The sequence below is a fragment of the Mus pahari genome, chromosome 4 (assembly GCF_900095145.1).
Source record: "Mus pahari chromosome 4, PAHARI_EIJ_v1.1, whole genome shotgun sequence".
In the NCBI taxonomy this organism is placed as follows: Eukaryota; Metazoa; Chordata; class Mammalia; order Rodentia; family Muridae; genus Mus; species Mus pahari.
This window is the reverse complement of record NC_034593.1, coordinates 90,370,776-90,394,064: the sequence shown is the minus strand read 5'-3', so window position 1 is coordinate 90,394,064 and position 23,289 is coordinate 90,370,776. Positions and strand designations below refer to the sequence as shown.

The 23,289-nt window shown below is 37.4% G+C and overlaps 1 protein-coding gene across 1 annotated transcript in view; it reads left to right on the top strand.

The window, feature by feature from the left end:
- Positions 1 to 23,289, top strand: part of Man1a2 (mannosidase alpha class 1A member 2) — a 133,750-nt gene that overhangs the window by 101,798 nt on the left and 8,663 nt on the right. The window contains exons 9-12 of the mRNA XM_021195475.2: positions 4,783 to 4,898; positions 8,991 to 9,210; positions 13,153 to 13,325; positions 15,641 to 15,756. Of these exons, the coding sequence (XP_021051134.1) occupies positions 4,783 to 4,898; positions 8,991 to 9,210; positions 13,153 to 13,325; positions 15,641 to 15,756 (625 nt within the window). The remainder of the gene's footprint in view (positions 1 to 4,782; positions 4,899 to 8,990; positions 9,211 to 13,152; positions 13,326 to 15,640; positions 15,757 to 23,289) is intronic.

Genomic DNA, 23,289 nt, shown 5'->3' with positions numbered 1-23,289 from the left:
CCCTCTATCCCTCACTCCCCCCTTCCTTTTAAGTTCTAAGAGCATGTCCTCTAGTACTTTTACAGTTTTACAGTGGGTGCTCACTGTAATGCTTTTGTGTCACAGTGACTAAAATATCTGAAAATGGGTTAAAGGAGAGAATTCTTTATTGTGGCTCACAGCTTCGGAAGTTTCAGTTCATTATAATGGGGAAATCGTGGAGGAACAGAGCTGTTCTTTTCTTGGCAGATAGGAAGCCAAGAAAGGGGAATACAGGTGTGGTACACCTACAAACAGAACACAACACAACACAACACAATGCCTCTGGTTACCTTCTTCCTCCAGTTAGCACCCCACTTCCTATCACATTCTAGTAACTCTGTTGTTGTCACCATATCTTTCTGTTTCTTCTGCTACACCCCAATGACCTATGCTCAAAATGAATTTGAAAGTACAGATGGAACTGGGAGTGTGGCTCCATGATAGAAAACACTTGCCTAGTAGAAAGTTTGAACCCTGATTACATCCCAAGTACATTTAGAAAAATCTCCTTACCAGTGAATTCACTGATTCATTTGGTTTTACCTCTTTTTCTAATTGAGGAAAGGACACTGTCCATTATATTGATCCTTTGACCTATGTTCCAGATAACATGTTCTTCCAGTTCTTGAATTTTATTTCCCATTTCCTCTAATTTAATATGAAACTTTGAACTTTCCAGTTCCATTTTTATAGCAGTAAAGTCCTGGCTTTTTCTACTTTTTCAGTGACCTATACCACCATGACACTAAAAGTAATTTCTTATGTGACTGTTAGCCCCCAAAGACAACATATTCATTCTCTACTGCTAAGAAGCAAATAACTCTAAAACTCTGGCTTAGTTTACCATTTCTCTAGAACCTGACTAATGTGAACCTTATTAGTCAAGAGAGTACTGCAAAGAGTAACGATAATCACCAAGAATAAAAGAAAATACTTATCACAGAACAGAAACATAACAATCTGAGTTTGAATGGTGCCTAGCACAATGAATATGGAGTGGTGGTAGGGCTTTATGTAGCTAGTGTTAAAATGAAGAGTCTAAGCCTCAGCAAGGGAAGCTGAATGTGAGGAAGTGGGAATATAGTGAACCCGCAAAACAGCATCAGGTCTCTTGCTAGTAAGAGGGTTTGGATAGTGTTGGGACAGTACTTTGTATAAGCTCTGAGGGAGATTATTTCCGCCTTTGAACTTGATACCCATATATTATAAAATGAAGCCTCAATATAGTAAAAAACATTCTAAAAAACAAGATCTTTTATTTGACATACTCTTTCTTAGGAATTTATTTAAGACTGTTACTCAGTAAATTCTGTGTAGACTAAAATGTAGGATTGAAGATATAGTAGGTGTAACTATGGAGAGCAAGAAGGAAGATGTCACAGCAACAGCTGTGGAGTATGCCTAGTGGCAATCCATCAGATTGGATGGAAAGCCCGTGGGGATAAGAGGAGATGGGTGCTGGTGCATGTCATTGTTGGGAAGCTGGACAGCAATGCAACAGCTACGAAAGAAAGTAGTGAAGTAGGAAGGCATCAGCCAACCCTTGTGGTCGTTAAGTCCTGATGGAGGGTGAGAAAAGGTGAGGGGGGTGGGGGGAGAAACAGTTCTGTGTGAATCACATTTTCACATAGCCGCAAAGTTGAGGTTATAAAATTCATAGCAACATTGTGCCATCATTTTGATTTATCTGCTGTAAAATAGTTCCTCTCCAGATGTAACACTGCTACTCCCGTGCTTGTTACTAAGCAGCCCCAGGGGATTGCACATGCACATTGGGACTCTTCTAATTCTTCATTTCTGTTTTGTTTCAGTGTTTTATAAGGAACAAAAAAAATGTTAATGTGAAGGTTTTTTTTTTTTAAGCAAAAAGTATAATTTACCCTATAAGCCCATCATTTGACCATCTATTATTTTTTTTAGTGGCCATCTATTCTCAAATGTAAACATTCTCTATTTTGTAACCCACTAGAAATGTAGCTATAGATATATTCACTCTGAAACTGAGTGAGCTATCATATCAGAGCCCCATCTTCTCTTCCAGCCGTCTTCTGTGATTACTCAGTTTAACTTCAAGAGACTCAAGCAGAGGAACCTTCCTTTACATAGTAGGTAGAAAACAAGAGAATGGTTCTTAGCAGCATTAAGTTAACAGATGTCAGTTAAAGGTGATGGGCATTGTATATTCAAGCACCTAGAAAACGTGGTGAGAACGGTCAGAGAAGTGGTCATCTTTTGGCACTGAATTTGACTGAAGGTCATGTGAAGTCCTTTAGGATGCTGGCAATGTTCTGTATTTAAAGCTGTATGACTGTATGAATATATCATGTTAAAATTTACCTACATATTTGCTTGTGGTTTCAGAAAAATTGTAAAATGGTGTTTAAGGTATATGCTAATTATATGAACATTCAATGCATTTCTCAAGCCCTTTGACCCATTTGTTGCTTTCTACAATAGAGCTTGATTTTGGGTTACATGAAATTACATGTTCTCAGGTAGTATATTTAGATACGAAGTTAAAACGTAAGGCCTTTTCTCCTAGAGATAATCACTGTGCCAATTCTGTTCAGACTTTGTACCCTAACGTTCTTCAATATATAATTCTTAGCAATGTCAAGCTATAAATATTGTTCTGAGCCTGCTCCCTTTCCACACTTAACCAGGTAGAAATAGATACCCTTCAGTGTAAGATTACAGACATATTTGATTCCTTTTCATTAGCATGTATTGTGCTGTACTATATTTATACTCTATTTATTTATTGACTTCCCTAGATATTTCAGGCTGTGTTTAACTTTTTATAAATGGAAACACTTCTATAATTGATTTTTTTCTTACACCAGTATTTTGGTTTTTCAGGTATTTTGGTGTTACAGGTACATATCAGAACTAGGTGCATATATTAAATTTTGCTATCTACTTCCATTCTCAACAAATATGAACTATATTATCAGCATTGGATAGTAACAGCCTTTTAAAATGCTTGAGGAGGGACGAGGACATAGCCCAGTAGTAGAGTACTTACCCAGCATGTACAAGGCCCTAGGTTCAATTCTTAGCACCACGGATGGATGATGGATGGGTGGGTGGGTGGATGGGTGGATGGGTGGATGGAATAACATTTTCTCTTTATTTCTTTCTGTGTGTCACTCACTTATTGGACAAAAGACTTAGCAGCTCAGGGTACTTGCCATGAAGCCTGAGGATTGAATTTGATTCTTAGGACCCAGTTGATGCAGAGAGGGAATAGCCCGCATATACACATGCTGTGGTGCATATGCCCATTTATATACACAGATAAATAAGTGTATAAAACTCTAAACATATTCTTGGGAAGGAACCTGTTAGTAGTCAAATCTTGCATTTCTCAGTAGAATTTGGCTTTTCTCAGATTACTAGACTTGAGTATGTTTTCTTAGGTAATGACTGAGTTTTGTTTCTTTTGTTGTTAATTTTTTGTGTTCTTTCATTGGCCTTACTTTTTGGTCAGAGGTCTTTGCTTAGGACATTATCCCCTTTTCCTGTTATATGCTGCAATTACCTTCTCTTATTCAATCTCTTTTTAAATTTTTTTCTCTTAAATTTAGTTTGTGTCACAGGAAGTTAAAAGTTTTCCTTTATGACTCCTTCATTTTGGATTTAAGAGTATCTGCCTAAGAAAACCAGCTGTATTCTCTAGACTCTCTTCTGCTATACTTAGAATTTTATACTGCTAATAATCCACAGACATATTCTGTGGGATAAAAAGATAAAAACACGCCATTTCCTTAGCCCAAGTGCAAGTTTTCCTCATAAACCGCTAAATACCATCCTCACCTGCCTGCGCTAATGCACTGTCTGACTGGCTGGAGGGGCTGCACATGGTGAGGGGCTTTTCTTTTCCTACATAGACAATGGGAATTTGATAATAAAATCCTACAGTGTACAGCAAGACTTGTGGAAAGTGAGGGATGGCAGAGTGTTTTTCACCTTAAAAGTGTAAGTGATAGTTAATAGTATACCCGTGAAAAAACAATGTGTACTAATGTATTGAATATGAATAGTAATTAAGGACAGGATTTAACAGCTAATTATATTAGAAAAATATATTACAAAGTGGTCTTTGATTTTGGAACAGAACTTTACCACTAGACATTGTTGTATAGAGATGTTTAGGGGTGGGTGGGTTTTTTGTTTGTTTGTTTGTTTATTATCAAATATAACTGTCATTTAATAATGGCTTATTTAAAGCCATTATTATATAAAAGATTTTTGTTGTGGTGGTTTTTTTTTTTTTTTTTTTTTAAGACAGGGTTTCTCTGTGTAGCTCTGGCTGTCCTGGAACTTGGTCTGTAGACCAGGCTGACCTCAAACTCAGAGGTCTACCTGCCTCTGCCTCCTTTGAGTGCTGACAATGAAGTCATGCACCACCACTGCCCAGCAAAAGATAATTATTTTATATCTGCAAAAGTCTGGCTGGATAACAGTACAAACTATGAAATTTAAGAAAAAGACTCATAAATCTGAAATCCCACATATAGAGGAAAAAAGTTTTTCTAGGTTAGACACATGTATTTTGTTGTACTCCTACTTGACTAAGTTTGGAATATGTTGAAAGTAGGCATGTCTCTATGATTAACTGATCTGTTAAATGGTCTTATTACATAGTTATACAACTATATATAATTTATGAGTAGTATTTATATATTATATAAAATATTATCTTAATTGTCTTTATATTCTTTTTCCCTCACTCAAATCCTCTTTTCTCTTTTACTACAGACCACACATCAGTTGGTGGTCTGGGAGATAGTTTTTATGAATACTTACTGAAGGCATGGCTGATGTCAGATAAAACAGACCACGAGGCAAGAAGGATGTATGACGATGCTGTTGAGGTAACTATTGTTTGAGTCTTTTCTTATAGTGAATATATGTACTGGGTACTAGATAGTAACTGGACAAATGTAACCGTTTTATTATAGGCATCTAGGAATTACATGTACTATATATAAACATTGTGTTCATTCACTGTTGAATTTGCTGGTATTTTAACAGAAAATCCTTGCATTAAGTTTTATTTGTAAATGGGTATATTTACCAATGTATAACACTTCATTTTAATTACATTTGATTAATTCCTCTAGAGACTAGCAAAACTTCTGACTTCATCCTTATCTGTAAACACTTTTTCAAGTGATGGCTTAAGCCTATACATTGAGTCTTTGAATAAAGAATTGTAATGGTAGGTTGGCCATGCAGTGGTGGCACACACCTTTAATTCCAGCACCTGGGAGGCAGAGGCAGGAGGATTTCTGAGTTCGAGGCCAGCCTGGTTTACAGAATGAGTTCCAGGACAGCCAGGGCTACACAGAGAAACCCTGTCTCGAAAAACCAAAAACAGGGGCTGGAGAGATGGCTCAGTGGTTAAGACTGTTCTTCTGAAGGTCCTGAGTTCAAATCCCAGCAACCACATGGTGGCTCACAACCATCCGTAATGAGATCTGACGTCCTCTTCTGGTTCATCTGAAGACAGCTATGGTATACTTAGATATAATAATAAATAAATCTTAAAAACAAAACAAAACAAAACAATCCCCCCCCCCAAAAAAAAAACCCAAATTGTAACGGTAGCCACTTGTGTAGTGCTTTCCTTGTGCCAGGCATCACTCAAGCCCATTTACATGAATGATTTCACTGGGTCACTGTCACCAGTTGACACACGGAGACCTGAAGATGCAATGGCAGTGGTCAGGTAGTTTGGTGAAGGTGAGAGCTGGTGAGAGTCAGGAACTGAGCTGTTGGCCTGCAGAGCCTGTTTTCATCAGGGCATTATATTGTTTAGTATATATGTGTGACAGTTTAAAACATAGAGTTAATTCTATGACAATTTCTAGGAAAAAAATTACAAAATAGAAAGATCTTATTTATTTAATAAATTACTGATAGCTGGACAGTGATAGCATACACCTTTAATCCCAGCATTCCACAGAAGCAGGTGGACCTCTATAAGTTTGAGGCCAGCCTGGTCTATAGAGTCAGTTCTAGGGTAGCCAGGACTACACAGACAAATCCTGTCTCTAAACAACAACGAAAATTACTGACTTTCTGACCTATTGTAAATGAGTATGTCTGTAATATTTTTAATATAACAGAATTCTTTTAATATAGCCATCTATTTCCAGCATTGTAGTTTTGTGATTTAAAAAAAAAAATCAAACCTAAGATCTTATTACCCATTTTATATCCTCTGTCAGTGTCTGGTTTACCACCATTGTTTTAAAAAAATACTCTGGTATGGAAGTTAGTATATGATGCAGACTTTGCTCACTGTTGTTGCTCAATAAACATTTGATGAGGGGATATGTTAACTAATAAATCTAATTAAAGTCTAATCAAAAATCTAAATTTATAGATGATTTATAAGACTTTTAACGAAGTCTTATAATTTGCCTTAAATTTGAAAAGCTGCAAAATTTTATTTTATCTTGATAAAATTTAAGCCTAGAAAATGATCCTGGAAAGGCATGATCTAAGATATTTTAACTGTGACAGGTGTCATTGTTTTGAAAGTTAATCTTAAAATTTTAAATTATTGTTCATTAGATATATCATCTATTATATGTACATGGCTATATATTTGTCTTGTCAATCCTGTTTTTATTAGTTTTTAAATTTAGAATGGGTTCCTACTATTTTTATAAAAATAGTAATTGGTCAAATTTCATTGTGATCTCAAGTATAGAATTTTTCACTGTTATCTTCAGCAAATACTCCTGTTGGGAGGTAGTATTTTTGAATTGTAAAATAACATTGAGTGCATTCTGTTTAAAACACTTTGATCTCCATTCTGCTTCCTCTACAGAGTCCCATAATCATGGTTTCTTCATCTTAGTATTGTTATAGGTTTTAGATCGAACTTAAAGTCAGTTTCTTTATTTTTTAAAGTGTATTCAAAGCATACATTTTAATGGCCACTTGTCAGTTAACAGGCTATGGTAATACTAGTGAAGATGTTTAAGAGTTACATAATTATTCCTGACTGCCATTCAACAGCTGGCATTTTATGTAAGGCATTGTTAAACTCTTTAGAGAGAAGAATGCAGTACAGTAAATTTCAAGAGTCCCAAGGATAGTTAAGGAAGTAAAGGCCTGTCTTCACCACCTTTTCTTTAGTCCCAGTAAGTTAATGAGCATGGTTAGCTGTCCTAGAGCGTAGTAAGATTTGTGTCACAAATGACAAAACAATGTAAGTATTATGTACAAGGTCACAACAAGTGGTATACACCTTTAACTCCAGTACTCAGGAAGAGGCAGAGGCAAGCAGACTTCTGTGAGTTCAAGGCTAGCCTGAAAACTTCATGTTAAGACTCTCTTTCAAAAACAGACAAAACCAAAAATATATTATAGTCAAGTCTCTAGGCAAGTTATTGTGTATATTCAAGCCATGTTAATATCATTCCACCTGTAAGGATGAAAAACTTAGCCCTCGATTCCAAAGACTAATCTTTTAAATATGTATGTATGTATGTATGGTGGTTAAAAAAATAACAGACTTAAAATTCAGTGGTCACCCCTATCATTTGATTAACAGCTACTTCTTATTGCCCTTATCTGTCTGATTTAATTATCAAGAGCATCACCATTTTTAAAATTACTATTGACTGCCTGGTACATTATAGGCGGTCTTCTGTAGCGTGAGATAATGAGGGCATACTCCCTACAGTTCTGTAAAGCACACGTTGTCATTACAAAGACGATAAGGGAGATGTCTTCTAGAGCTGATGTTATTGAACTTGTCAGGGAACAACCCTTAATCAAAATAGGATTAATCCTTGAAAAACACATCTCTTATTTCAGAAAGAAAAGTATGGCCCATCTCAGCAGACTCTTAAGGACACAGTCCAGAGGAGCAAAACTCATAAAAAATATGTCATTATTAAAATGAAATGTGATTGCTAGCTATATTTTTTCTTATATTTTAAGTTTAGTATAAAATCTTTCCTTTGCTATCCCCATTATTCCAGGACAGTAGCCTGTTCTGATGTTGTCTCCCTTTATGCATGACCAAACATTCAAAACAAATTACTGTACTTTGAGAAACCAATTTCCTCAGGAGTTAAGGGATGTGTATATCAAGTTTCAACTGGTTTTGAAAGCCTGACTGTGGGTAAGGTTATACTTTTGAAGATATTTTCCAAGGTTGTATAGTTACACGAAAAATTAAGAACAATTTTAACCACTTACTAAATTATCCTTTTACCATAACTTATTAAATCTTTTGTTCAGTTTTTGTTGTCTGGGATAGAAATTGGTAAAACCTTTTGGGTTCTAACTTCTTAAGGTGATCTCAGTTGGTTAATTATTATAAATCTCATTCAGCTCGAGAAGACAAGTTATATGGATAATACCATGCAGAAAAGCACTCAAAGGCCATGTCTCTCCTCTTTTGTCTTATAATAGTGATTAACATGTTTGTTCAAGGTTATATATACTATTAAGTTCCCAGTTTGTGAAAGTTACTACTTTATAAAATACCATAATGCCAAGGTTTTTTGATGGCCAGAGATCTAGGCATAAAAGACTGGACACTCAACAGTTTGTGTTCTAGTTTCATTCCTATTGTGATACTACTCTAACAAAAACTAGCACTGGGAGGGGATTTATAATCTTGTATTACAATCCTTTACTGTGTCAGGTCAGGAACTTAAAGCATCACTCTACAGCCAAAAGCAGAGAAAGCCCTTCCTACCTGATGCGTGGGTGCTTTTGCTCAGCCAGCTCTCTTCTCTCTTACACAGTCCAGGCCAGCCTGTAAAGTGGTACTGACGTATTTCACACCTCAGTTAGCAATCCAGATAGAGGAGCCATAGCCTCAGACAACTGATCCGGATAATTCCTTACTAAGACTGTCTTCATAGGTGATTTTAGGTTGTTTCAAGTTGACAGTTAAAACTGAAAAAGTTTATGTCTAAATTTTTTTCTTGTAGGCTATAGAAAAACATCTTATTAAGAAGTCCCGAGGAGGTCTGGTCTTTATTGGAGAATGGAAGAATGGACACTTGGAAAGGAAGATGGGACACTTGGCCTGCTTTGCTGGGGGAATGTTTGCCCTTGGAGCGGATGGTTCCAGAAAGGATAAAGCTGGTCACTATTTAGAACTAGGGGCAGAAATTGCACGAACATGTCATGAGTCATATGACAGAACTGGTAAGAGTATTTTGATAACGCTAATGACTTAGTCTAAAATAACCTGTAAGTTAAACATGTTTCTAGAAATTAGGAGGAAAGAATATTTGTGCTGTTCACTTCAAAATCTTGAACCCTAAAATAGCAAATAATTTTTCTTAGCTTTTATTTTAATTCCAGGATATGTTTCCAGTGTCATTTTTTTAAAATTCTGAAATCTTGGGAGGGGGTTGTTTGTTTTATTCTTTAATTTACAAAATAATTGTTGTAAAGACAAAAGGTAGAAGATTTGTATGGAGTAATATCACTTATTTTTTTTAATAGACGTCCCAAACTATTAGTTTATATTGTTATGCCTATACTCTCAAGAAAATAAAAGGAATCAAAAGAGGGTAGACATTACCTTGAAAGTACAGTTGTTACCTGGCTTTCAGACAGTTTGTCTTGGCTCAGTTCACTAATAATTTTTATGTTTGCTTAAGAAAATTTTATGACATTGCTTTGGGAAAATAGATAATATTTTTGATCCTCTGTGTTTTAGCGGATGAAATGATTTTTTTATTGTTGACAAAAATTTGTTGAAAATGCAAATACTGCATGCATCTACAGATAGATACTCAACATACACAGAAGGTCTCCTTATAGGGACAGTGATGAAAGGGGGCTGCAAATTCTAGGTTAGACCTGCAATTTACTTTTCTAAGTGAAATAATAGTGAAGACCTACAAACTTATAATTTCTATAGCATCAGAATTGTTGCTTTTCTACAGTAACTCACTTTATGTTTCAGAGTTAATTTATCATTAAGTACTGTGACACAAATATAATTGGCTTTAAACTTGTCTTTGTTCATAAACTTTGAGTTATTTTTATATAGTAAGGAATGGAATTTAGGGTAAAATTGAGTGTTCAGTTCTCTCATAGCCTTCAATCTAGTGGCTTCACTTTTTAAAAAATGTAACTCAAAAGAATATTGGCAATTGTTATTTCAATATGTTTTAATGTTGGCATTAAGACAAAATTAGTGGTCTGAAAACAGAAAGCTGGTGAAGATGTAATAGAACAAGGGACCCACATGCAGCAGAACTCAGCAGCTTAAGTCATGTAGCTCTGTCTTTGGAGTCAAGAGTAGAAGGGGTTACTGGAACAATTGATCTTGGTTAGCAGGAGCTAAGAAATTTGTGGTGATTTAAAAGACCAGCATCACTAAGATGACGTCTTCTGGGAAGTGTTTTCTGAGAGCACAAAGAAGCTGTGTTGCAGAGATAGACATTGTGCTGGCAGCTGGACTTGGGAATATGTTAAGAATCACCCAGGTGGCACTGGTTTTGAAGGCATGAAGGGGTCATGAAGAGCAGCTGAGGCTGGCCACTGGTGATGGCCCAGGACTGAACAAGTCATGCAAAGAAGTTGAGGCTTGGCATCATCAACAGAGTCTGATTGTTAATTTTACATAGTGAGTTGAACTGGTGTCCCCAGAAGTATACTGTTTTATTTGTGCCTTGTACTTTTAAGTCTTTTACTGATTTTTCTTGTTTTTGTTCTCAACTTATATCCTTGGACTAGTAAGTACAGCTCTGGTTTTCTTATCTTCCCAGTCTATACTCTGCTGTGTTTTTCTTATGGCTCTTTTATATATTTTTGCCACCATTTTTTAAAAATTTTATCTCCTTCTTGATAATTATTTCTGCTAATTCATAATATAATTATTGCCTTGAGAGTTTGTTTCACTTTTATTGTTCAAATTAGGATTAAAATTCAAAAATGAATCATCTTAATGTATTTCACCATGTGGTGAACATAGCAAATTTTAATGTTTAGCTGAGTTCGTAGCAAGCTTTGCTGAACCTGTTCGTGAGATCGGTACTACCTCAGTAGTAGTTGAAGCATGAGTTATGGTCAGGACACCTGACTGATAGTTGGTTGGGTTTATTTTAAATATGATTTGGGTAAAATACATACATAGTTTTAGGCTTGCCCTTTTTTATTCATAAGTCTGTTTAGGAAAAATCATTTATTTTTTTTCTGTATGTTGGTGTGAAGTTATGCATGACCACTAAGCAAAATCATTTTCAGTGAGATGCTCAGATTGTTAATTTCTTATAGCCAATTTCTATTCCAGTTCTGGTGTGTTGTCATTATAATTATGGTAGTAACTAGCTAATATAATCTTAAGCTTAACCTTTAAAATCTTCATCTGATCACCAATTCGTACTGAAAATTTTTACATTAGCCTACAAAGTGGCACCTTTCATTGTAGTGTTTTCATACTTTGTTTTAGTAGAGCCTACCCACATATGATCATGCCCTTATGCCTCTAATAGTCTCCTTCCCTCTTACATGGCTCATAGTAGTCACCCTCCCATAAGACCCATGCAAACACACACCCTGTCTGTCTGTCTGTCTGTCTCTGTAGAGAAACAGATACAAATTCAAAGCTGGTATCTGCACATCAGAGCGAATATTTGTGGTATTTGTCTTTCTGAGTCTAATATTCTTCACTGACTTCCAGATGCATCCATCTGCCTGAATATTTCCTTTTTCTTTAGGGGAAGGAAAAACACAAGGAATCTAGTGGACAATAACCTGCCTTTGGATTACTTTCATCTCAATACTTATGATGTTGGACCTTTTAAAAAATGTTTCTGCTTGTTTATTCTTGTCAGAGTCTCATTATGTACTAAGGATGACCTTGAATTCAGATTCTTTCCCAAGTAGTACCAGAAGTTACTAGCAAGTATAGTCAGACAAGAAAGAAGAAACGAAGGACTTAAGATCAGAAAGGAAGAAGCAAAATCATCCTGATTTCCACATGACATGATTATGTATAATATAAACTGCACACACACACATGCATGCACACAAACAAAACCCTGTTAGAATGGATGAATTAATTCAGTACAGTGGTGGGATACAAATCAGTGTGCAGAAATCAGTTGCATTTCTTTACACCAATAGCAGTCTATTAGAAGGAGAGATCAAGAGAAGAACCTTATTTATGATAACATCAAAATAATCAGGACTTGAAAGAAAGCTCTGTAGTAATACTTGCTGTGCACATTTGAGGATGAGAGTTCCTAGCATCCATATAAAAGCCACATAAAATTCATCCACTGGGTCTGGTGTTTCTATAGACCAGCACTGACAGGCAGAAACAGGAGAATGGCTGGGGTTGGCTTGCTGCAAGCCTAGCTGAAAATCTCCATGTTCTAGATTCAGCCCGAGACTCAACTTCAAAGGAACAAGGCAAAGAGTTGTAGCATAGAATACTTTATATCTCCCTTCCCTTGACTTCTGGATGCAGTGCATGCACACTCACACTTATAAGCATACTCCCCTATCACACACACTCAGGAATAATACGTAATGAATTGACTTGACCAAAGAGAGAAAGATTGTGAGATGAAAATTACAAAATATTGATGAAAATAATTAGAAGTACAAATAAAGGGACAGATAGTATCTGTTTGTGTTTATGGATTGTATGCTGTGGTCACCTTTGCATTTGGTTCCAAATTACTACTTAGCTCTTGGCAGAGTCAGATTTAGCATCATATCGCTGTGTGTTCTTCTAAGGGGTACTTCATGCCAGAGCAATAGAAATATTTGTAATTCTCTTAGAAGAAAACCAAATGTAGTTAGTTTGAAACAATTCATTTTGTAGTACAGTAGCAATACAATAACCAGAGTTACTTCAGGGCTGGAATGTAGCTCATCCTAGTATGTGAGAGGTTTTGGCTTTGGTCTTTAACACCAAAACAAATAAATGAAAATTAAAACAGGAAGCAAGAAAAGTCACAAAAGATAATGATTACGTCATACCTCTTCCTTTTAGAAAGAACAGTAAGTATTCGTTAAAGCACATACATTGTTTATGTGGCTTTTTTTTTCTTTTCTTTTCTTTTCTTTTCTTTTCTTTTCTTTTCTTTTCTTTCTTTTTTTTTTTTTTTTGAAATGTTACAGCATTGAAACTAGGTCCCGAGTCATTCAAGTTTGATGGTGCAGTGGAAGCCGTGGCTGTGCGGCAGGCTGAAAAGTATTACATCCTTCGTCCAGAAGTAATTGAAACCTATTGGTATCTATGGCGATTCACCCACGACCCAAGATACAGGCAGTGGGGCTGGGAAGCAGCACTGGTAAATACACCAAGTTCTCCTCTTGTCTGTGCTCACTGGGTGGGGCTGTCCTCCGTACCATTTGTCCTCCTCCCAGTTACTTGATTTTGAGAACTGTACGCTTTCATTTCTCTGGGGCAGAAACGGTTCTCATTTGTTTCTTGAACAGTAGGAACTAGACTTACACTCCTGTTTACTTCCTATCAGCACTTTGATAAAAGTATGCACTTGGTATTCTACTACGTAACTATAAGGAGCTGTTTAAGAGGCAATCACAGTATTATTATAAAATAAGCAGTATTTTTATAATGTCTTTTTAATGTTTAACCACTGGGGGAAAAAGCCTAGATTCATAGCCTGGGCAGATGATTCTTGTTCATTTTACCTTGTGTTCTAATAAGTTCTGTATAGATCAGGAAATTGTTTTTAAAAAATGGATTAAAAACAAAATATGATGTACACACATACAGCAGGTGTGTGTGTGTGTGTGTGTGTGTGTGTGTGTGTGTGTGTTTAGAAGCAAGAATTTGTTAAGATTAGTAAGCAAAGGAAACAGTCCATTTACTATTAAATAATTGACATTCACACTGAGTGTGATGGTGCATACTTATAATCCTAACCCTCAGGAGACTAAGGTAGGAGCTGTCATAAGTATAAGACCAGACTGGACTGCCAAGTGAGCCTGAAGCCTGCATGGGCTTCAACTGTTCTGATATAGTGACAAGCTAATCTTTAAAACAAACAAAAACATTTATTTATTACTTGTGTGTACCCATGAGTGTGAGTACCTATGGAGGCCAAAAGAGGTTGTCAGGTCCTCTGAGCTGGAATTGCGTGTCTTTGTGAGCCCCCTCGTGAGGATGCTAGGAACCAAAAGTAGATCCTGTGCAAGAATAGCAAATGCTCTGACCTGCTGAGCAATCTCTGTATTCTGATAATGCTTATCTCTTCTTCACATGATCATTAAGAAGAATAAAACATTTAAATTGCTTAGGAAAAAACACCATGCCTAAGTAAGGAGACTTTAAAACCCATCATCAACAAGTAAATCTGTAAAAAGAACTTGGTTAAGTACTTTCTACTAAGTACTTACTAGCTTTCTGTTAGAAGAGAAGGCCAGGTGAACAGGAATAGTGGAGTAGGGACGAGGGGCAGCAGCGGAGATGAGTGAGTGCTGAGGTCGTTGCACAGGAGCTCGGGGTGACAGAGTGGGGAAAGAAAGAGTCCACATGCTCCTAGCTTTTCCTGAACAGTACAGCTCTAAAGTGTGATACATTTGCACCAGCAAGGTGGTTGGTGACTGTGACTTAAAAGTAGAGTTGCTGATAGATTGTTTTTTATTTAATGGGTTGACTAATACATGTTCGAGGACACAAATGGAGATAGAACATAAGAATTTTACATTCCAGTCAGGCATTAGAACATAGTAGTTAGCACGGAACAAATTGCTCAGCTCAATTTCTCAGTCTGAAAAGTAGAGCTGTTAACCTCCTAAGGTTATGAAATGTAAATGCCAGTGCATATGAAATGTTAGCTCTTAAATAGTTGCCATTGTCATCTAGACATGCAAGTGTGCACTCCTGCTACTACTCACCAGCTGTGAGCCTAACTAATCAGGCTGTGGAAGTACAGTGTCCCAGAATAGAGTATGGTTATAATAGATACCCCATTACCACTGCTGTAGAAAGCTCCTAAATAATACATCTTTAAGGATGCTATGAATTAGTATTTGTATTGAAAATGACCTACTGATCATTGCTGGAATTACAGACATGCACCACTGTCCTCAGCTTTTTACATGCGAACTGATCTGAGATCCGCAGTTTTCAAGACAAGGGCTTGAATTTCTCATACTCCTAATTACAAGCTTACTTCTGTCTTGATTTGTGACAGACAACTCCCTAATTTGAAAGAATAGGTCAAAATTGACATTTAAGTCAGGAAAATATAAAATATTTTAGAGAGATTATAGTGTTAAGAGAGGGAAAGACATCCAGTACAAGTTTGTTTTTCTAGTATGAGAATATTTCTCTTTGATAACACTATGCTTAGGCTTAATATATTGTCAGTTACACAAATGTCAAATTTTCCTACAGATTTCTATGAGTGTTTGTTTTTGTTTTTAGAAGAGACTAGCTCTGGCTGTCCTAGAACTCACTATGTAGACCAGTCTGGCTTTGAATTGAGACAGATCTTTCTATGTGCCTCATGAAGGCTGGATGAGAGGCCATTATGCCCATCCTTTTTATGAACTTTCTTTTTGAATACAGGTTTTGACTTGTCTTTCAGAATTAAAATTGCACAGAATGAATTGTCTTCTCTGCTCTCCTTCACAGGCTATTGAGAAATCGTGCCGAGTCAGCGGTGGTTTTTCTGGTGTCAAGGATGTATACGCCCCGACCCCTGTGCATGATGACGTGCAGCAGAGCTTTTTTCTTGCTGAAACATTAAAGTAAGCACATACTCAAAAGGGTTTTAAGTAAGCTTATTTTAGGTGCTGTATGAAAATAAAAGCTGTCCCCAATACTGAGACAATGTGTGTGTGTGTATGTGTGTGTATATATATATATATATAATATATATATACATATATATATATATATATATATATATATTAAATGTTTAAATCAAATTAATTATATCTGTCATTGCACATAATTAGTTCTTTATGGTGACAACTTTTAAAATCCTATCTTTTTGAAGTAGTGTTATCTCTGATCACCCTTTTCTGCAGTAACACACCAGAACTACTTTTCCCTATGTGATTGCAGCATAGGATTTGTTGGTCCACTGCCCTTCCTGTCGCTCACTAGGCTCTGGCTGCTGCTCTTCTCCTAAGCAACAGCTTTTACATTCTACATAGGAATGATATTATACAGTTATTTGCTTTGTTGTGCCTGGAGTCTTTCACTGGACACAGTAATTTTTAGGTTCACCTAGTCTGATAGAAATGACCCATTTTACCATTTTTAATGGATGAATAATAGTACTGAATAATAGATAAGTGCCACATTTTCTTTATCCATTCATTAATATTTTTGTAGAACAGTGTTGCTATATGGTTTCTAGATAACTAAATTTGACTATATATTACACTGTATTATGTTTATTGTAAATGTTTTATGTGGGTGGATTGGTAAATAGCAGTATCTGAAGAATGACTGTAAGTAGATATTCTGTTGTGGTGGCACAGTCCTCTAATCCTAAAACTCTGGAGACAAGACCCGAGGACTGCCCTCTCCAGGCCAGCCTAGGAAGACTGTCTCAAAAATAGTAAGTCATTGTGTTTCTGCTCTTTTGATTTATAAGCATCTAAGAAATTTCTTAAAGCATAAATATAATGGCCATAACTACAAAGTCTTAGTAGGGCTAGGGTGGGATCAGGACAATATGATATTTGCCTTTGAACCCAGCTGAGTGTAGATTTCATCTCTTAGGAATGATCATATGTTTTGATGTACTAAATGCCAATGTAGTCATCGTCCACCATTCTCTCCATAAGGTCTTGTACTAAGGTACATACATGCAAAGGGAAAATGGGACAGGAAAAAGACAAAGTGGGGCTTAGACTCAAAGCCCAGGTGGAGCTCTGGAAATATGTCTTGAAGAAGATGGAGACATTAATTACATGTGTGCTTTCTTAAAGGCATACACACAAATCTCACTTCATATCATCAGAAACTGAGTTTCGTGTTTTCTGTGTCTTACACACAGATGACTTATAAATACATCATTTGCTCAACAAATGTTTACTGCCCAGTACCACTGAGATCACTTGGGAGTGCATTAGCAACCCAAAGGGCAAGTATCCTGCTGTGCTCTGATGTAACAGAGTTCATCCACGTCTGCCCAGCTGGGTTTCTCTCTCTAATATAAGTGTAGTTTGTTTATTTATGTCTGGTGTGTTACAGCTGAAAAGCACATGAACATCCATATTGTCTTTCTCATGAATATTAGTTTTAGTGTTCTTCTGTTTCTTTTAGCCTCTAAATTAGTGCTATTCTATATTTCCTCTTGCTCTGTCAGTGCAAAGTGTGCTTCTGTTTTCTTGTTGCTTCATTCCCTCCTTCCCATGTCTGCCATGGACCTGGTCCAGACCCTGACAGTTGTGTGGATGGTTTAGGGCATCTGCCTTGGTCCCGAGTTTCCCACCCCTGGGCCCTCCTTGTTCTGTGTCCTGTTGGTTAGGCTTGTAGAGCGACAGCTTCAGTTGTTCTGTGCTTTATCTGTAAAGCTGTGGAATTTGACTTAGCTTGTGGTAGAATTTCTCTCTCTTTCTCTTTCTCCTTAGCTCTTACATGGTGTGTGTGTGTGTGTGTGTGTGTGTGTGTGTGTGTGTGTGTGTACACGTGTGTGCGTGTACATGGGCTTTGCTAGTGCAGGTTCGGCACAGCACTGACCACTGATCTGCATCTCCAGCCTCTTGCACTTGTCTCCTTGCTGCTTCTCACCTCTCATCTCCCTTCTCAGTGTCTCTCTGCTCTCTCTGTACACACATACTCACGTATTTTCCTCATTTAAAAACAACATTGTTTTCTGGATAGTATGACAGTTCCCAGCATTTGGTGTCTTACCATGGATTTCTAGAGGGGAGTGGATCTGGTTGGGAGGGAGGTGGTGAGGAACTGGGAGGAATGGTGGGAGGGGAAAATGTAATCAGGATATATTGAATGAGGGAAAAAATGTTTTCAACAAAAGGTCAATTGTTTTTTTAAAATAAGAAGAAAGGGGTATTATTCTACATGCTTACAATTCAGTTTTCATACTCAGAAACTTTAGCATTCATACAGTTCGGTGGTGTGACATATTCTGTTTAAATTTAAATTTTTTTCCATTATTTCAAAATGTATTTCAGTTTTTCTTTTTCATTTTTTTTAAATCCTAGTTCAAGATCCAGTATTGGAGCCTTTATTGTATTTGGTTGTCATATCACTTTAGTTGCCTTTAATCTAGGAAAAATACTTTTCAGACACATTTTAGTCTTTTGCAAATTTAACGGTTTTAAGTATTTGGATTAGTTTCTAAGAAGAATATCTCTCAATTATATTCCATATTATATTCTAATTGTTGGGTTTCTCTAAGGCATTTTTGTGTGTGTTTCTCATCCTGCTCTGTGAAGAAGCACATGATAGTAATTTAGTTATTGGTGATTTGGGGTTAGCTCATAGGTCAAATTGGTATTATTGCATACCTAATGGTGTGTAATAATAATCTGTCTGAGGAGAGATTCTTTTCCAGCAGTCTTTCTGTGGTTATCAGCATCCTTTGCTTGAATCAAATGTAACTGTAGATGTGGGGGTGGTAACTTCGACAGGAGCCAGGGGTCCAGGATACCTGATCAAACACCTTCCGTCCCATGCAGGTGGAAATCACCACCCTCGGGTCCACAGGCTTCCAGACCTTTGCTCGAATGGAGACCAGGCTGTCTGTGGGCAGCCCACAGACATGTAGAGACAGTAGAAGATCTAGAAGTCCTAAAGTTCTTGATTTTCACCATCAGGTAGTTCCTTTATGCTTTTGAGAACTACAGCGCTCTGTCTCTTTTAGCTTCATCTCTCATCCTTTTACTTGCCCATTCCATCCTTAAATAGGCTTACTCTACAGTCAGATATTGTCACACATGAAGCATGTAAATTTGCCTTTCGTTGTCTGTTTCTGTATTTCTTTACGCTTGGCAGGAATGCCTCTGCCCTGTCTGTCAGTTAGCATTTGTCTCCTTTCTAACTTAAGCTCCCATCTTACCTGTTGATGACTGGCTTATAACCATATCTCCAATACCTCAGCCAGTACAGACCATGAGCATTTAATATGTGACTTAGGGTCAGAAATAGATGACATTCTGTGGCGTCTGCTCAACCAGCAAGGAAGACGCAACCACCAGTTCTTCTAACAGCAGTTTATTCAGCAAGCTTCAATCTTCATCTCCCCCGAGCCCCGGGATACAAGCCCTTTTATACTCTCATATCCACTCCAATCGCGGCAGGCCATGTCACCTCACCAGGCGTGCGGCCTCAGCCAACCAGAAGAGCGGGAACATATCACCACCAAATATGGACCTGTTTACCACAAGCTCCATAGCTGACAGGCGCCATCTTTAAGGTGCGGCTTTGGGTAGCCCAAGGGAGAGGCCGTAGCCTCCTACAACATTCTGCCTCTTCCCCTCCAGTATATATATGGAGCATACCCAGGATATCTACAGTAGTCTAGGTATCTAGTCATTACATTCACTTTCAGAAAGCCATACTTGTGGATCAGTAAAATTAATAAAAAGGATCAAACAAAAGTAAACAGAAATAACTATATTAACACTAGCTGAGAAAATTATCAATTCAGCTTTGAGCATCCTGGAAGCTGAACAAGAAGTAATCATTCAGTAAAAGACCATTCTCCACTCTGGGAGTTGGGAGAGCACATTATTTTGACAAATGAGATAATATGTTTGTGCTGCTAATTATAAGATGACTTTTACTGCATAACTCATGACCATATATTGAACTAGTGAATAAGCTGTATGACGTTGCTTTTTTCAAAAGCTAAAGGCAGTTGAATATTCTCAGTTTCACATGGTCCGACTGTGTATGTATCTATGTAAGTATGTATTTGTGTATATAACTCTGTGATATCTTCAGGCAGTGATGCTGCCTAGAAGCTACTGAGGTTCTCATCTCTTTTAGCTGCATCTCTTATCCTTTTAAAAAGCACAAAAGTCAAAGATACAGCCTTGATGACGTAATGTTAAGGTAAGATGAGATAAAAGTTCTATGAAGTTGGGCATGGTGGCACACGCCTTTAATCCTAGCACTTGGGAGGCAGAGGCAGGTGGATTTCTGAGTTCAAGGCCAGCCTGGTCTACAGAGTGTAATTCCAGAGTGAGTTTCGAGACAGAGAAACCCTGTCTCGAAAAAAAACAATATAAGTTCTATGAAGATCAAAATTAACAGTCTTAATACTTTGCAGAGAATTACAGGTGAAGAATAATATGAAATAAAATGTGTGATATATCAATAAATCACACATACTAGGTTCATAAGAGAACCATTAACAAAATGCTAGTCATTTGCGAAAAATAGTTGCTTAACTTACAAAACATGAAGAACATGTAATGGCAGTTGTGGTATTTGAACATTCAGAGTTGATGCTGAAATAGGATGAATTGGTGTCTGGAAGAACAGCCACAAAAAACGACAGTAAAATACCATGCCGGGGCTGCAGACTCCCGTATTGAGTGGTTCAGTGCAGGGAGATTCAATAAGAAGGGAAAATAACAGTGGTAATGTTTCCAGGGTGGGTAATTATGGAGATTGTGATAGGAGTTTAAGAAGAAATCGGTTTTCAGGAAAGGAATTAATTTTATAAATATTTTGAAGAGAAAGTTCAAAGGATAAATATTCAAAACCTGATTATGAAGAGTAAAAAATGTATCTGTATAGTCCCTTGGAATTGCCTCACCTAACGGAAATGTTCCCGTTCAGTTTGGCAGACTAAACAGAGTATATTTACTTATGCTTTCTTGAAAGCCATTAAAGTGATTACAGAACACTAACTAGTCAAGTAACAGAGGACAAGGACGCTTCTGTCAGCACATGTTTAACTGACATAACCGGACAGAGAAAGCCAAAAGTACCTGGGTTGATTTGAACAAGCTGGCAATCTGGTAAAATGCTCTGAACCTTTGAAAAGTGGAGTTTGAAAATCGGGGGAAGGGTGTTTCCATGGAATGGTGGACTCTTATTTTCATCCTGCCTCATCTCTGTCCTAAGTGAGAGGCGATCTTATGAGAGGGGCTTCAGCAACAGAGGCTGTGGACTCTGTCTGAGGGAGCAGGCACTGCTGAAAGTGGAGAGACGACTGAAAGATTTCCTTTTGGAAAGTTTAGTAGCTCACAAGAAATGAAAAGCCTCATCAAGATAAAATAACCATGTCCTTACCCACTGCTCAGTAGCAAAGCCCTAGCCTGCTTCAGGCTAGCCTTTCAGCACCTTATGTTTAAGCATTGAACTGTACATTAGCTTGGGAGTATTTGATACTATGAGATCTGTATGTGTGTGTGCTGTGAGATTAAGAGGATAGTTCACCCAACTTGATTACTTAGGCTTGAGAGAAGTTCTTTAAGGTTCAAGTCTGGAGCTCAGACGTAAGCAAGTAGTAACGTCATCCTGCTGGGTTCCTCAAATTGCAAGACAGAGAGAGCTGTGGGTAAAGTAGCTCTAGGAATTGTCCATCTGTGGGTTTTAGTAAAATGGCAGCTGATAAAGTCTCAGAAGCTGAACAAATCCAGGAGCCCACACTGCCGAGAGCAGCTCCCAGCCCAGCCCACACATTGTTGACCAATTTATCTTCTTTGAATTCTACAATTTCAGGCCTTTGTATCACCTTCTGGCATCAACCAATTCTTCTTAAAAACCGTGAAAGTGTTTTGTACCTGTCTTTAGCCCTATAACTCTCCCTGCACAGCTTTCACAGACTCTGAGCTCAGTTGACATGTGTTGGAATTGATAGAAAGAGCATGCATGTGGAGGTTACCTCACACCCAGATTTTCTCAGTTCATATGCATCAGGCATCCGGGAGCTAAGGGAAATCAGGAGTTAGTGGCAAACCATCTTCTTATTAAATTTATTACTAAAGGAAGTAAGACACCAAAAAATCTGAGTGAATTTGCTGCATTGTGTCTACTACTCCTGATAATAAAGTCTCTGGGGCAGCAATTGTGTCTGTAAGTCTTCATGTCTGAAAGTCAGTCTTACATTATTTGAAGCTCAAGTATTTTAAAGTAATCTCAGCTGAGTAAGTCATTTAACTTTGTTCTATAGGTTAAGAGCACAGGTTACAAAGCTAAATGGAAGTTATTGGGAAATAATGGGGATAGAAATGACCATTACTCCGTACCAGGGCCATTGCTTCCACTTCCTTGCTCTTGAATTAGCTTTGCTCTCTAGGTTTGTCTTTAAATCATCAAAGTATAGGAAAGATACACTGTTCACAAATTCTATCCCAAGTGCTTACTGTTAGGTGCTTAACCTGTGTTGGCTGTTGTTTGCATTTGTCACTGTGTATCAGTCAGTGCCTTGGGGAATAATCCTGTAGGAATTTACATCCAAAAATTCTCTGCGTTCTCCCTTACAGTTGCTGTTTCTATGCCATGGGTATCATCTGTATTCCCCATCATTTGCTCTCTACCCTTGCCTTGTCTTCTTTGCAGCATCACTTCCTAATGCAGATGCGTATGTTATGTGAAGTAGGAGTTCAGTGTTTACATCTATGATCACTTAAATAAGTTTTAGTTATGATTTTATTATTTCCAATTATACTTTTCAGATGTTTTTTGACTGTTTGATGTATAATTTTAAGTTGTTCCATAACTATTCTTTTTCTCTTCTGTCTTGTAACAACATTTTTGTTTGGTTGGTTTTGGTTTTTGAAGACAGGGTTTCTCCATACAACAGCCTTGGCTGTCCTGGAACTCACTTTGTAGCCTAGGCAGTCCAGGCTGGCCTCAAAGTCATGGAGATCTGCCTACCTCTATCTCCCGAGTGTGTCACCATTACCCAGCATAATGTAATTTCTTAAACATTACCAAAGTAGAATATAAATTCCCTGGAATAGATTCAGGGGTGTGTGTGTGTGTGTGTGTGTGTTGTTTATTGTTTTATCTTTATAAACTGAGGTTTATATATACAAGTTTTAATATTTAATATATGCCAGATGAAGAGTTCCTTGACTCCTATGGGGACAGGTGACAACAGCAGCAGTCTTTTTTTTTCCGATTTTTTATTAGATACTTTCTTCATTTACATTTCAAATGCTATCCCGAAAGTCCCCTATACCCTCCCCCAACCCTCTTCCCCTACCCACCCACTCCCACTTCTTGGCCTTGGCATTCCCTGTACTGGGGCATATAAAGTTTGCAAGACCTAGGAGCCTCACTTCCCAATGATGGCCGACTGGGCCATCTTCTGCTACATATGCAACTAGAGGCATGAGCTC